Source organism: Pholcus phalangioides, unplaced genomic scaffold (genome assembly GCF_987345545.1).
Source record: "Pholcus phalangioides strain wild (caught in Gottingen) unplaced genomic scaffold, Ppha-v1.0 ptg000027l_1, whole genome shotgun sequence".
NCBI lineage: Eukaryota > Metazoa > Arthropoda > Arachnida > Araneae > Pholcidae > Pholcus > Pholcus phalangioides.
Genome location: NW_028301617.1, coordinates 4,763,485 through 4,780,201, shown reverse-complemented (window position 1 = coordinate 4,780,201; position 16,717 = coordinate 4,763,485). Strand labels below are relative to the sequence as shown.

Genomic DNA, 16,717 nt, shown 5'->3' with positions numbered 1-16,717 from the left:
AATTATATATTTTTTTGTAATTTTATGTGCCCTTTGTCAACCATCTTGAATTGATCGCCGCAAAACGGCGATTGGTTGGCGAGGAAAAAAGTCGCCACGTTGGTGCTTACAAGGTTCATGGGAAATTTACCGGGGAAGACCGCGGAGTCTTTTTCTGTTAAAAATTACGGGGGGGGGGGCAAAATTATATTGTTTCTGGGTAAAGTAGTAAATGTTTTTTTTGCAAGGGTGTATGTTGTGTGTAAAAAAAAAGGAAAATATATATTTAAAAATTTTTCTCTCAAAAACCAAACAATTTCAAAACTGATTTGTTTTCTCCCTCACCCAAGGGCAGTATTATTTTGGAGCCTCCTCCGCCTGTAAAAGAGTAGACCCACCCACCCTTCCCAGTCCTCCAGCCATAGGTGCAGATAGACTTGAAGGTCTTAGAGATGCGGCAGATGACAATTGATATACATCATTAGGCTCTGCCATTGACGTTGGGGGGGGGGGGATGGATTGCCCTCCCTCAACGTATAAGGGGCCGTTCAAGTATTACGTAAGCAAATTTTTAGCCATTTTTGACCCCCCCCCTTGTCAGCAAAATTTCGTCATCAGCTCTGCCCCTCTGAATCCTAACTCATATTTTCATAAAGGGTGGTTGATGACGTAAGCATTATCGAAACCCCCCTTGTCATCAAAAGTCAGCAAGTCAGAAACACCCCCCTCCATCGATGATGACGTAATACTTGAACGGCCCCTAACAATTAAAATAATTTAGTTAATTTAAATAATTTATTTAATTCAGTAGTTTAAGTAATATTTTAATTTAATAATTTAAAATAATATTGTTAAAAATGTAATTTTAGTTTTTTTTTTTAAATCAATCATTATAGTAAATTTCTTAAAATTTGTTGGAAGATGTTATACAAACCTAATTATGTAAATCAATTTGTACTTAGTTAAAAAAAAGAGTTTGAGTACATTTTGTATACTGTCATTCATAGCATAACAATGAAAAATCCACTAGAATGTAGATGGGACAAATTCTCTCATCAAATTTTGTGTTATTTCATTTTTTTTTCCTTCTTTGAATGTGAAAATTTTTTCCCGTTTTGAAGTTTTTCCTGCTTAAATTGATTTTAAGATGGGTTGTGGATAGCAATATGGGGCCATTCAAGTATTACATAAGCAAATTTTTAGTCATTTTCGACCCCCCCCCCCCCCGTCAGCAAATCGGAAACCCCCTCCCCCCATCTATGTGATGACGTAATACTTGAACGGCCCCTATGGGGGGGGGGGAAGGCATTACTACTGTTACTTAGAAAGGATGTAATGTTACTCTCTCACACATAGTTGTTGATAAATTTGATAAGTTATTCAAAACTTTTCTGGTTAGCAGAATGCATTCGAGTTTGATTTATTTCACACTGCTATATGTAAAAAAAGCAATTTCGATGAGCTCCATTGAAATACAAAGTTTAGTGAAAACTAAATTCATTCAATTTGGTAATAATCAAAATTCATTGCCCATTTGGTCTCTTTCTAAAATTATTTTGGTCACTATTGGGTCACTTTTCAAACATTTTGGTCACTATTTGGTCACTTTTTTAAATATTTTGGTCACTATTTTCACTAGTTTTGAGGCCATGATCCGTGCTGAGCCCTGCATCTGGAATTCTTTCTTTAGTTGCAAAACTGATTTGCTCTTTACAAGTCATTTTAGTTCTTTATTTACGAAAACGCTGTGCTAAGCGAGGACAATAAAATCGAAAGGTCCAGGAACTGAAATTGCGTAATAAGATGTCAGTGGAAATGTTTTGTGATCCAGTAATATGGCAAATGCTCATTGTGAACTGCCATATGTAATCTAAATGCCTTAGCTGTCTAGGTGAGAATTTTTCACTTTTCTGTTGAAACGCATACGACAGTGTTTATGATCATTGAAAAGTATAAACTCACGAGCTTTGAGCATGTGTCTGAAAAATTTTATAGAAGAATATGGGCAAGAGAAGTTATCATATCAGATCATAGAAGTTATCAGAAGTCAATCATGTGCGCTATACCGTGTTTCGGTGGGTGAAAGTTTATGTGGGAAAAAAACCAAGCGGGTGAAGACCATTGTCTGTCACCCGGTGCAGTGCACCACCTATAGCATAGTCGGAAGCATCTACGTGTAGAGCTAGCTATTTGGGCAGACGGGGATGAATGTGCCAGCTATGCGGCATCAGCTAGTAGCTTTTTACAATATTCAAATTCTTGCAAAGTTGATGTAGACCACACAACTTTTGTTTTGTCTTTTCTTTTTTTTCGTAGAACCTTTCAATAGATCATGCAGTGGAACTTGTCTCTCAGCTGCATGCGGTAGGAAACAGCGATAAAAATTCATGAGACCTGAAACTTTACGTATAAATTTGCACTATTGTTTCCGGTTGTTTGAAATCGAGTACAGCTTGTACTTTGTCTGGACAAGGTGTGATACCAAATGTTTTGATCACATGTCCCAGAAATTTGAGCTCAGAAACACCAAATATGCATTTTGACACATTTAAAACTAAGCCATACTGTTGAAGACGTTGGAATATTTGTTTTAAATTAATTTTGTGTTCTTCGGCATTTTTAGAAAAGCATAGAATGTCATCAAGATATTACGAGGTTTACCATTCTGCTATGTATACTTCATGCGCAAACCGCATAAAAGTTTGGGCGGCATTTACGAGACTGAAGCTCAATCTTGTATATTCGAATAAACCCCAAGGAGTAGTGATTGCGGTTTTTGTTATATCTTCCTCGGCAATGCTAACTTGATGGTATGCTTTGAAAATGTCTACTCTAGAAAAAATAGACTTACCGTGAAATTCTTGTGAAAAGTCTTGAATATGTGGTATCGGGTAAGAATCGAATTCCGTAACACTATTTAGACGACGATAATCGCCGACAGGACGTACAATACCATCTGCCTGGGGCACAATATGTAACGGTGAGCTCCAAGGACTTTTGAAGGGCCGGATAATCCCTTGTTCCACAAGAAATTCAAACTCGGTTTTCACCTGTTGCTGAATTTTTGGATTGAGACGTCGAGGTTGGAAGCCACCGGTGGTCCTGGTGATGATATGGTGTCGCGTCACGTGTTTCACTGTTTTACCGATCTGTGCCGGGTTGAAGACATCCGGAAATTCTTAATGACGGAAGATTGTGTTGTGGGCTTGACCGATCCGAGTACCCATAACGATGTTTGCGAATCGATGAGTCGTCGGTTGCTCACATCAACGATTAGGTTGAAGTTACTAAGAAAATCAGCTCCAAGTATTGGTGAAGTGACGTCAACTACGAAGAATGTTCAGGGAAAAGGTTTCCGGAGACCTAAATCCAGTTTTTTGACCGTGGAACCATAAGCAAGCATCTGGCTGTTTGCGGCGAACAAATGGAAACTTAGATGTACACTGAAAAGCCACAAAAACTGGTAAACCTGCCTAATATCGTGTAGGGCCCCCGCAAGCCCGCAGAAGTGCCGCAACACGACGGGGCATGGACTCGACTAATGTCGGAAGTAGTGCTGGAGGTAATTAACACCATGAATCCTGCAGGGCTGTCCATAAATCCGTAGGAGTAAGAGGGGGGTGGAGATCTCTTCTGAACAGCACGTTGCAAGGCATCCCAGATATGTTCAATAATGTTCATGTCTGGGGATTTAGGTGGCCAGCGGAAGTGTCTAAAGTCAGAAGAGTGTTCCTGGAGCCACTTTGTAGCAATTCTGGACGTGTGGGGTGTCCTGCTGAAGTTGTCCAAGTCCGCCGGAATGCACAATGGACATGAATGGGTGCAGGTGATCAGACAGGATGCTTACGTACCTGTCACCTGTCAGAGTCGTATCTAGACGTATCAGGGGTCCCAACTGCACACGCCCCATACCATCACAGAGCCTCCACCAGCTTGAACAGTCCCCTGTTGACATGTAGGGTCCATGGATTCATGAGGTTGTCTCCATACCCGTACACGTCCATCAGCTCGAAGCAATTGGAACCGAGACTCGTCAGACCAAGCAACGTGTTTCCAGTCCTCAACAGTCTAATGTCGGTGTTGTCGGGCCCAGGCGAGGCGTAAAGCTTTGTGTCGTGCAGTCATCAAGGGTAGCCGCTGTGGTGGTCGAGTGGTCATAATGACGGACTCGCATCGTGGACTCGCACAGAGAGCAACAGGCCTACAACGATTAATTATTCAATCATTACACTTCACTCATAGTTGGAAAAACTGGTGGCAGATGGCAGCACTACACATAACTAGCATTACACAGAAGCAAACTTCACGTCAGGTTTCACTACACGTACACACACATTCCCGCATGTACCAATTCGTTAGAGGTTCCGCAGAGGAATATGGACGAGGTACATGTGTGGTTTAGTAGTAGTAGTCATCAAGGGTACACGAGTGGGCCTTCGGCTCCGAAAGCCCATATCGATGCTGTTTCGTTGAATGGTTCACACGCTGACACTTGTTGATGGCCCAGCATTGAAATCTGCAGCAATTTGCGGAAGGGTTGCACGTCTGTCACGTTTAATGATTCTCGTCAGTCCCGTTCTTGCATGATCTTTTTCCGGCCGCAGCGATGTTGTAGATTTAATTTTTTACCGGATTTCCGATATTCACGGTACACTCGTGAAATGGTCGTACGTGAAAATCTAAATTTCATCGCTACCTCGGAGATGTTATGTCCCATCTCTCGTGCGCCGACTATAACACCACGTTCAAACTCACTTAAATCTCGATAACCTGCCATTGTAGCAGCAGTAACCGATCTAACAACTATTCCAGACCTATATGTTATATAGGCGTTGCCGGCCGCAGCGCCGTACTCTGATTGGTTCCATATCTCTTTATTTGCATACGCATGCCTGTACCAGTTTTTTTGGCTCTTCAGTTTAGTACTTACGAATTTTTCATAGGCGCTATAACAGAAACTTCACTGCCACAGTCAACAAGGAAACGTCCCCCCGTAACTCTGTCAATCACGAAGAGCCTGCTGGATTTGCTTCCGATTTCATCATACCAGCGATAATGGAAGGTCGTCGTTTTTTTTTTCTAGTACACGGCTTTCTCACCGAATTTGTTGTGATAGAAGCAGATATCTCGTGCTCGACTTGAACGAGATGTTGAACGCCTAGCTCGTCGCTGTTGGGAGTTACTACGATATCTCCCTCTAGAGCAGTGTTTCGCAACCGGTGTGCCCCGGCACCCTAGGGTGCCGCGAGATATTATGGAGATAAATCAAAAATATATTATAGTCCACTTACGGTCTTAAAATAAATCAAGTCGAATAAATTACTCTCATGCATGACAGACTTATCGGATAAGTCGCCATCTGTGGTTGCAGTGTCAGCCATGGGAGCTTTTGCCTGAGTCTGGCTGTCCATGTACGGTCCCGTTCAGAGCACACGAGCTCTAAGGAAAGATGATTCGTTTGCTTTGCAGTCTAGTGCGCTCATTCGGCAAGTGAGAGGACGTAGGTGCACAATTTCCCTCAAATACAGTTGGATCAAAGACTTTTTCTTGGATTTATCTTCGCATCAGCCAGCTGTCGAAACCTTTGTAATAATAGCGAGGGGGACATCATCTTCGGATAAACTGAAAGACTTCATTTTTCAACACTTATGAAGATTGCAATATGCAATAGATATGTACGTTCCATCTCTTTCAACTGAGAATCTCGACTGGGTTGTCTCACCATTTGATTTCGCAAACAGTGCGGAGAAAACAGATTTCATTGCTGCCATTGTTCGCGCAATCGGCTTACACTACGAGACGCGACGCGCGGTGGGAAGCTACAACTGGGTGACTCGTCGTGCAACGTTTCTCAGGCTGATGACGACGTCCGCGGGATCGCGAATCGTTAACGGCTTCAACCTTGACCGTACTAACTGGACCTGCATGGTATACGCGTATTATGCGATGAATCGCTACGGAGTGACCGTGCAGCGTCTTTAGGCTTTCTACATCGAAGGCTGCCTCGCTGTAACGCCGGACCCACTTAAAACCTCGTCTTTACAGCTATTCTACGAAGGCGAGTCCATAACCCAGGATCTTCCCACGGGTATGAATGACTTCCCACCCCTTTATATAGGCTATGCCAGCTTACGAGGTGATGCTTTTTCATTGTTGCGATCGACAATGATCGTCGGGACTAATTGTTGCGCAACAGTAGGCAAAGAGGGCTTTGTCGTGTTGCATTACCGGGAGCTCATTTCTACTGGAAATAAATTGTTGTGGACCATCCGTTTGACGCCAAAGTTTTTTGGAGTGAAGAACTTCTATAGCGACGTGTGTAAGAGTGAAAGTGTTAGCGCAGTGTCGTTCAATAAGAACCCAAATTTGAATAATTATGTTCATTTTAATCTATAGTGAAAACGAGCATGGCAAAAACTATGTTGAAACATGTATACAGAAACTGAACTGTGACATCGGACTAATATTGAACTTGCAAAGAACTCGGATCGAGAACAAAATATCCTTTATAGACAGGGGAATTCTTTCCCCTCATGGAAGTCGACCAGTTTCTGACGACAGTAATCCGTCATTCGCATAAGGCATGGAGGAATTCCCCCCCCCCCCCAGCAATCGACCCCCCTCATGCCGTATGCTTTCATACAAAAGTTCATACAATAATTTCATATTATTTAGAACAGCGATTCCCAACCGGTGATCCGTGTGCATTCCCCAGGGGGCTCCGCTGCCACTCGAGGAAAATAAAAAAAATTTAAATTTGAAGAAAAAAAAACTTTTCAAAGTCATAAACCAGACTGATGAATAAATAAAAAAATAGGCCATTAGGGCTCAGTCATAGAAATTGTATATCAGAAAGGACTGCGCGAGTCATAAAAGGTTGAGAACCGCTGATTTAGAACGATAGGTTTCATGGAATAATCTGCAAGATTACATTTGGTATTGATTATCTTTCAATTTAAAAAGTTTCGTTCACAAGGTTTCTTAGAAAATGATATTTTACATCAATATGTTTTGAGCGGTTGTTCTCAATGGGTGAGAATGAAAAATCAATGGCGGCCTAGTTTTCACAATATACAACAAAATCAATGTCTAATTTGCATTCAAGTAAAATATTTTGCACCCAAATAAGCTCTTTAACACATTTGGTTAATGATATATATATTCGGCCTCCATAGATGAAAAACTGACTCATTTATGTTTAAATGTTCGCCATGGTATGGGAGCATGGGGTGCAATGTCGTCGTCCCCCCAGCGTCAAATTTACAGCCGACTGATCTAATGTATTTGCGTATATATGAATTGACATCATCATCGCGCGTGCCCCCCAGACTTTCAAGTCTATCTCCGCCTGTGTATGGGAGCATTGTCTAATAACATGATCATTCCTCCCGTGGAAATTCGATCATCCCTATTACAGGCAAAGTCCGAATCAGAAAAACAATGTAATTTAACATTTTTGACATTTGATAAATTCAACATTAAATGTTTAGAATCATTCACATAGCCCAATAATTTTAACAAAATATTCCAGTGGATTTCCCTGAAATTGCGATACTCCATTGACAGCATAACAAATATCTGGGCGTGTGCGATTTGCAATGAATGCTAAGCAACCTAATACATTTCTGTGAGGAAATTTGCTCATGTCATTTACTTGATCAACAGTCGCTGGACAGTCAAGTTTTGTTAGTATAAAACCTTTAGCAATAGGTAAAGAACAGTGAGAATATCTGTATTTAGAATACAGTTGATTTGGCCATCTTTTTCATTTTTTTCAGTCATTTTCTCACATTTCGAGGGGGGAGGGGATCAGACCACCTCAAGTCGTCCCTCCCCCACTACGGCCTTGTTAAGAGGTAAGAGCAGTAGCGGGTTAAAGTCAGTCGAGGCCCCGGGCGCAAAAGAAAATATTGGGCCACTTAAATTAGAAAAAAAAAAAGTGAAGTTTGCGTTTTTTGGGGCCCTTTAGAAGTCGGGGCTCCGGGCGCGTGCGCGGTGCGTCCGCCGTTAAATTGGCCGCTGGGTAAGGGGCAAAGATGAAATTTTGCTGGCGCTGGGAGGGGTCCAAAAATGGCTAAAAATCTGCTGACGTAATACTTGAACGGCCCCTTTAACTAATGTTTTGACTCTAGTGGTGAATCCACGTTTCACCCATGGTGTAAAATTGGCGCCGAAAGTCTGCAAGATTATGAACTAGTATAGACGACACGTTCTTTTTAAATGCTTTTTGCATTCATTTTTGATCGGTCATCGGCAATCTCGCGTTACTCATCTCACACAAAGCTGTATCATTTCCAATTTCCCATGGAGAATATCGTGGGTCTGTCGTGCTTTCACTCTACGATGTTCTCTGATGATCAACGCTGAGGCTTTCTTGCATTGATTTCCAGGGTCCGGGAACCTAAACCGGGTGGACAGGGCGCTCTTCTTCGGTGGACGTGTGGCCCGTTTAAATTCGTTGGTCCAAAAGCAAATGGTATTTAATGAAATCATTGGAACGTAGAACAACGCCAAACCACATAGCTTTTTGTGTTCAAACTACTTGTGGCATGTTTTGAAGAATGATACTGTACTTATATAATTGTAATAATCTGAAAGCGATCGTGCTGCTATCTCATAGAGAAGTGGTTCCCAAATTTTTTGGAGCGTGACCCCACCTCCCACATACATAGGGTGACCGTATGCCCCTTTTTCCGGGACATTCTTGATTTTTTTTATCTACTCTATAATATAAAATCACAAACTCGAAAAGGGATTGTTTCTAAGCAACCGAAATCGGTTACGAACGATTTTGGGCCAAGTATTCATTTAACTCTAGCATATATCGGGACCCATTTGACCTATCGGGACCAAGTTATGTGCATGTACCGAGAAGCTCCTACATCCTACAGCAGGGTCCCTAGGCTGGAATAGATGGCGAGCCCCTCTATAGTTAATTTATAGTGTGAAAAATCAAAGTGATAAGAATCGTTCCGGCCCCTTTCAGCCCTGCCCTTGTTTGGATCATGCCGAGAGGTATGTATATGCCTATATGTAAAATATACATATAACACCAGTGCTCCCAACACACAAGGTCGAGGTACCCAGGGGTGGAGTGGGGAGGATTGCACGTATACCTTCATGGGGAAGTTAGGTTTCATTTCCAGGGGCCCTTGATGGATCTCGTTGTTTTCTTGCTGCTTGACATTGAAAAATTTGCGATAGCGGAAGCCCAAGATATATCCAGTCTGCGGGCCCCCATAAAATTTTCGAATTCGGTCACGGGTAATTCGGGGGGGGGGGGCCTGGATTTTATTTGTTGGTAAAATGAATATAAATGAGCATTTTCCATGGCACCCACAGGGGAATGCCCGACAAACTTCCGAGTCAGGGGAGCCCGTTTAATTTTGGGGGCCCTGGATGAATCTCATTCTTTTCTGTTATTTAACATTGTAGAATTTGCAACAGCGAAAGCCCGAGATAAAGTCAATCTGGGGGGGGGGGCACTAAAAGTATGCGAATTGGTGTCCTAAGTAATTGGTTGGGGGGCCTTGGATTTTATTCACTGGTAAAATGAATGCAAATAAAAATTTTTCATATCACTCGCAGTGGGGGATGACCGACAAGATTCCAAGTTGGGGGCCCCCCCATGTTTACAAGTTTCATTTTGGGGGCCCTGGATGAATCTCATTCTTATCTGTTGTTAAACATTGTAGAATTGCAACAGCGGAAGCCTGAGATAAATCCAGTCTGGGTCCCCCACTAAAAATCTGAATATTGGGTCCCCGCTACTGGATGTGGGGCCTTGGATTTTATTCGTTGTATTGATAAAAATGAAAAATTTCCGTGGTCCCTCACAGGGGGATTTCCGACAAGCCTCCAAGTCAGGGCCCCATGGAAATGTTGAGAGGTTTCAATTCGGGGGCCCCTGGATGTATCTCTGATTTTTATTTTTTAACATTGTAAAATTTGCAACATTGGTAGCCTGAGATAAATCCAGTCAGGGCCCCACTAAAATTCAGCGAATTGGAGTCTGGGGACCCCCATGGGCAAGTTTTCTGGGCGTACTTGATTAATCACATTCGTTTTTTGTTGCTTTATTATTGTAAAATTCGCTTCTCCAGTAAGCTGGTGGTTTCACATGTCCCTTTCCATAAGCATGCTGATGAAGTGGGACGAAATAAACAAGATATGTTGTGAAGAGAAGGGGGGTATCCTTCATCAGCGTGCTATGCTATGCCCCTAGTTAATTAATGAATGTGCTTTCGTTTCTGCATTCAGTAATTAAAGAAATCAAAGTATTTTTCGATATTTAGTTGGCAGAACTGTTTTTCCATGAGATTAAAAACCACCCTCACATGCTTTTTAAAGCTTTGGATACTGCGGAGGGTGTCATCAATAGACGAAATGCCTATCTTGCTCATCGTAATGGCGCAGGGTGGGGGTAACCAAACTCAGGGTCAGCATTACCAAACGCCCAGTGTAAGAATATTTTTGGGTTCCTATTGTAGTAAGAATAATTTTAGTTTATTTGTTATAATATTTGAATTTTCACACCATTTTCATAGTTGTAGCACAGCCACCCTTGCTTTACTATACAAAATTATTTTTCAGCTGCAGGATTATTTTCCCTCTACGTAATCCCCACCCTCATTCTTCCCAATGTTTTCAATGACTTCACTTCTTCGTCAAAATGATTCATAAACGACACATTAGCCTTAATAATTGTTCATAATCTAAAATGTAGACATTTCCCTTATCCATTCACATACTACTGTTCTGTGAGCATCACGCATTTTCTCTGCTTTTAATTTTTTTTTAAATTTTTTTAAATCGGTTGATTTTTTCCGAAACGCACCCCCCCCCCCCCATATAAATTAACTTGATCGATTGATTATTGTGCGTGTATAATTGGATAAAATTACATTATGATACACACACACGTACAGTAAGGGCCATTCAAGTATTACGTCAGCATCGATGTGTGTGGGGGGGGGGGGGGTGTTTGGATAATGCTTACGTCATCAACCACCCTTTATGAAAATATGAAATATTTTTAATAGCATCTTACTCTGTGCGCCAAAAAACGAGAAAAATTTTCGATAGTTTGTAAGCACTTGAAGTAACATTGTCCCCATTGATAAGTGCCCTACAGAGACACTTTAGTGATCTCTAAATGTTTCACGGATCCAAGTGATCTGGAACTGTGTCCTGGCCTGTTAAGTGATCTGGAACTGTGTCCTGGCCTGTTAAGTGCTCTGGAACTGTGCCACGCATCGTTCAAGTGATCCGTAATTATATGCCGCACATCACTTAAATAATCTAAGAATGTGCCGCGGGTAACTTGGGTGATGCATAACCCCACTGGGGGGGGGGGGCACTTAAGTGCTCTAAAACTGCGCCACATGTCACTCAAGGGATCTCTAAATGTGTCATGGATCGCTTAAGTGTTCTGGAACTGTGTCCCGGGTCATTTAAGTGATCTGAAAATGTGCCATGGGCCGCTTAAATGTTCTGGAATTGTACCACGGGACACTTAAGCAATCTGTAAATGTGCCGCTTAGTTCATTTTTGCAAAATTAGGTTTGAGGAGGGCAGGGCCATATTTGGTCCGCGTGCCAAGGGACTTTATGTGATTTATAATTATTTGGCTTAGAGAGTGGGTCGCAATGAATTTATTAAAGAAAAATTTTGAGTTCACAGCCTTCAAACAACATTGAAATTAACAGAAATTGACTATAATAAGATATAAAGGTATTTTCTTCTGAAATTTCAATTTAAATAAATCTTTTTTTTTTTTTTTTTTTTTGCACTAAAAAAATAAATTTTTGATCGTGGGGGGAGGGGGTGCACCAGCTCCTCCCCCCCCCCCTTTGTATGTCTCTGATCTCACCAATATGCGTTAGGATCCAGAGGGGCAGAGCTGATGACGAAATTTTGCTGACGGGGGGGGGGGGGTCAAAAATGGCTAAAAATTTGCTTACTTAATACTTGAATGGCCCCTAAGTATCTAGCTGTTCTGCTGAGTTGAGGCATTTTTTTAGTCTTGAACTTATGTTCTGAAAAATAATTAATTCTTTCTTATTCAGACGTTTTTAGTTTTGAGAACTTTTCGTGACACCCACAACCAATGCGACCACTGTCATAGAGCAAGGGTGCTCAACCTTTAGGAAGAGTGTGAACCACTTCATTGGTTTAAAAACTTGTCACGGGCCATTTAAGTGATCTGTAAATATCGCATGATTCATTCAAGTGATGTGGCATGTGCTGCGGACCGCTTAGGTGCTTTAGAACCGAGCCACGTGAGTGATCTGGAAATGAATCTCAGACCGCTTAAGTGATCAAATAATAACTGCTTTATTCATTTTTATATGATGACTCAGAGAGCCATAGGTTGAGCATATATGTATGTATGCCATGGAGATTTACCTTGCTTATGAAACGACCCTCGTATTTAAAGAGAGTTTCTCGGGACACTGGACTATTATCGGTAAAAGTTGATTTTGCTCTCACATCATCAAGAGATGACTCAGTTGTAATACTGGATGCAAAATCAGAAGAATTCGTTTCAAACCAGAGGTCTCTGGACTTTTTCCGATAGTTGACAGGCTGGCATTCCAACATTCGCAATGCATATCCATGTTTTTCGACTTGCCTTAACTTCAACTGATGCGCATGGATTTATTGGTTATCTTATTGTTTTGGTGGCCATGGAATTCATACAGACGAGCGTCCTGTTCAACATAGAAACTCTCTTTCAATTAACAATGGCTGTGAAAACCTTATCATAACTCCATTAATAAAAATCATTGTTTTTGTTTTAAAGATCCTCCAAAGAATTACTTCAAGAGCGAATGAGGAAGATCATAGTGAAAACGTTTGGAAGCGATCCAGTCCCTCTGCCCGTGGGCCTCGAAGGATGTCAGCGCTCTCGCAGATTGGTTGCCGACAGCTTATATGCATCATATCTTCCTATCCCGAGGAACCTTTTGGACGAGGCAAGTATTTAGTATAATAACCGTGATACTTGCAAAATTACAGTCAAACTTGGTTAATTCGAAGCTTAAAGTCACTGGAAAAAAAAGTTTGAACCATTCAATTAATCTATCCTGGATCTGTAAAATGAGTACAAATTGCAACTTAATCATGAACATTTCACATAGAATAATAGCTACCAATTATATAAGTTTTATCATCAGTTACAAAACTGTTTCCCAGATTTTAATAATTTATAATTATGATAATTGATCTTTGCTTCTAAGTTATTCTGCTGTTCTGTTCTCGTCACTGCAGAATTTCTGGACCATGCCCAAAGCCTGATTCACGGAAACAGTTCATGATCATCAGTTATGAAACTGTTTTCCAAATTTTGCTTATCATTTTTACTTTATCAAATATACTTTCATTAAAGTATTAAAATCTGAACTTTCCGATACTTTCCATACTTTTAATGATGACAAAAAGATTCAGATTTTGAATGTGGTACACCTTGATCTATAGATTGAAAAACATGATTGGCATTAAGTGGTAAACAGTGCCTCGATGCACCCCAGCTGAACATAGCTGAAATGGACATTAAATTATCAACAACAAAAAAAGAATAAAAACAGAATTTTCAAACTTTTTTTAGTCTTTAAAAATGTTTTGTTTAACAACTTGATTGAGAAAAGAAAATTCTGTGATTTTTTTGTAGAATTTTTCCAAATTAAATTGGCTCCTACAAAAATCATGATTTTTTTTTTCCTTCCAACTTTGAATTATCCAAAAAATTCAAAAAAGGTAGAAATAAACAAGAAATTTCAACATTAAATTAGTTAAAAATCTCAAGGATAGCTCGTAGAAGTTCAAATTATCCAAAATTCAAATTAACCCAAGTTCTACTGTATTCTGAAGTTAACTCCATGGAATCACTTTGCTCATGAGTTGTTTTTTTTAAGTGAAACTTCTGAAGCTGGGAGAGTGAATTTTAGTGAGGGCGAAGAAATTCATCACAAAAAGTGAAACGCTTTCTTTCTCCTCAAAAATCCTCGTTCTGTACAGTAACTGACTATGTGATGAAGTTCTCAGAAGCAGAATTGGTTGTGCTGGGGGAAGGTGTCAGCAGACATTCGACCGTGTAAGAAAACAAAATTGGTTGGGGAAGGAGGTTGGTTTGTATCAAACAAAGACTTTCCTTACCCCCTCTCTCCCTTGATGCCACATCCCCTGATCATATGAGTGTCTATTTTGCACAGGCAAGGTTTGTGACATCACAGTGCCAGTTCCTAATTGGCTGCACTGTCGTAACTCAGAATAAATCCCTCCCCCTGATTTAGAGTTAAACCTGATTATCACCAGAAATTTTTAGTGAACACATCTGCCAGTATTTACTGGGGCATTCAATTATGATTCCATATGACGCCAAACTCGTTAGAATTCTATTGGGGGGGAGTGGATGGCATCTTGGGGTTTAAGGGGTCAATCAGATCAAGTGTGTCAGGTTTAAGAAAGATAAGGGGTCAACAAGATCAATCTTATTTCAAATTGAATTTAAAATTTCTAAATTCTGTTTTAAATAATGAAAATTAAATTTAATTGAGGGGAATCTAGCCACGTCAAAACTAGAAGTTTCACTTCTAGTTAAAGATTCTCACTTTGATTTTTTTTATCGGAACAGGCTCTGGATCTTTGCACTGAAGACAATGGTAACATCAGTCTGCCAGCGCTAAAGAAAATTTTCCTCTACTGCATGGGACATCCACAACAAGTGAACGCTCCCCTTCCGACTGGAGATGGTAACATAGAGTGCGGCGCTGCACAGCAGGATTGCGAACAGAAATGTGATGAAAAGTGAAAGAAATTGAAGAAATTTTCGAGACTTTTAACACCTTAAGTATTACCGAGGGAGAAAAATGCATTTATCTATAATTTGTGTCAATCACATTATACAGGAACATATTTTTGCGAGAAAAATTGTTTTTATAGATTCAAATTTTCAAATTTTGATTGATTTGAGTGGTTGTGAATTATTTGCTCTCTCGTTCCCATATCGTTATGCTGTTACTCAATTTCGGTGTTTTCACTTTTATTCTTACAGCGCAGTGTGGGTGCAGCATATTTTACAGATTTCCTTTCTGAAACAAAAATAATACACGCAGCGGTGCCTTGCACGTCGATTCTTGAATTTTACTTTATTGCGCCTGTGCATGCATGAAATTGATGCACAGACGTGTTGGAAACGTTGCCCTAGAATTCGATGACAATTTGGCATTAGTCTGACTGGTTAATTAGTATCATATGTTGTAAGACAGAGGTGCACAACCTCCGACCCGCGAGAAATTGGGATTGAAATGGACTATCTTCAATTACTGCCAAAAAAAACGTTGTCAAATGCGAGTAAAGTCAATTATATGGCCAAAAACTTTGCCAAAGACAAGTAAAATTGCCAATTGTAGAAAAATTGTCTAAGAGTAAAGCTGTCAATTATAGCAAAAGAATTGTCTGCGGCAAGTAATTCACCGAAAAGCTTGACAAATATGTCAGATGAATATGCTTGTGTGACTATAATTAATTATATGATGGAGTCTTAATTATCATTTTATAATTTGTTTCATGAAAATAATCTCTTCTTGATTTCAAAAATTCAAGTAAAGCCTCATTGAAAATAAGGAAGAGAGAGAAATGGAAAATTTCATAAAATAGTTGGAATCTTGGAAATTACGGGTCGTAGACCCTGCATATACAGTCAAACCTTGTTAATGAGTCACTATTGGGAGTGCAAAAATATGACTTAGTAAGCGGAGTGACTCGTTAAAAGGAGTAAGCCATAGCTGTGCCAATTCCTGTCTGAGGACAATTGGGACTTCCGAAAAGTGACCCGTTAAGCACAGTGACGTGTTAACCGGGTGACGCACTAATGAGGTTTGACTGTATATACAAGTTTATATCCCATGAGCGATAGAAATATGGCCCGCAGAATGAAAAAGTTGTGCACTGCCTGTTATAAAGCATCACTGTGTTAGCTTCGAACGTTGACATCAGGCTCAGCTAAAAGCGGGGCTCTTAGGCTGGCATCTTTGGCGGGCCTATGTATAATAGATTTATAGTGTAAAAAAATTAAGAAATGTATCGGGCTGGACCCACGTCAGCTCCCAGCAGGGGATGCTGGAGGGGGGGGTTGTCAGAGGGCTCGTGCCCACCCCCAAGTCGACGAAAATTTTAAATAAACATTTCGGTGAAAAAATATTAAAAGAAAATACCCCCTTTTTTTAATATATAATATTAACAAATTTCTGTTAAATGTGGATCCTACGTATGCTCCTTTCTCTCAGGGCTGGCTATACAGGGTGTCCTGTAAGTCCTAATGCTGCCTTTATCTCATCAACCGTTCATTGCAGAGGTATGGTTTCACTTAATACCTCAGCGAGTAATGCACTTAAAAATAAAGAATTTTTCTTGTTGTCATCAGGTGAGACAGGACAGCAACTTTGCAATTGGAAGTTACAGCACGAGGGACCGTGAAAAATTTAGATTCTTTTATTTTGTGACACGCTGTATTTTTGCTCTCAAAACTAGTACAGGATGATTTTTGTAACAAATTTTGAGCATTTTTTAAACTGGAACCATACCATACCTCTATGATGAACGGTTGGTGAGATATACAGTCGAATTCCGTTTTAACGAATACCGTTATAGCGAACATCTCGTTTTAACGAATACCGTTATAGGGAACATCTCGTTTTAACGAACACATCTAATCGCCCAAATAAGTTTACATAGG

The 16,717-nt window shown here is 40.4% G+C and overlaps 1 protein-coding gene across 2 annotated transcripts in view; it reads left to right on the top strand.

Annotated features, from left to right (window-relative positions):
- Positions 1-14,943, top strand: part of LOC149068225 (EF-hand domain-containing protein 1-like) — a 52,138-nt gene extending 37,195 nt beyond the window's left edge. For both annotated transcript variants that reach the window (XR_016195224.1, XM_089251816.1), the window contains 2 exons: positions 12,785-12,956; positions 14,615-14,943. Coding sequence is in view for 1 of the 2 variants with exons in the window: in XM_089251816.1 (XP_089107942.1) it covers positions 12,785-12,956; positions 14,615-14,791 (349 nt within the window). In the remaining variant the exon portion in view is untranslated. The remainder of the gene's footprint in view (positions 1-12,784; positions 12,957-14,614) is intronic.
- The last annotated feature ends 1,774 nt before the right edge of the window (positions 14,944-16,717 follow it).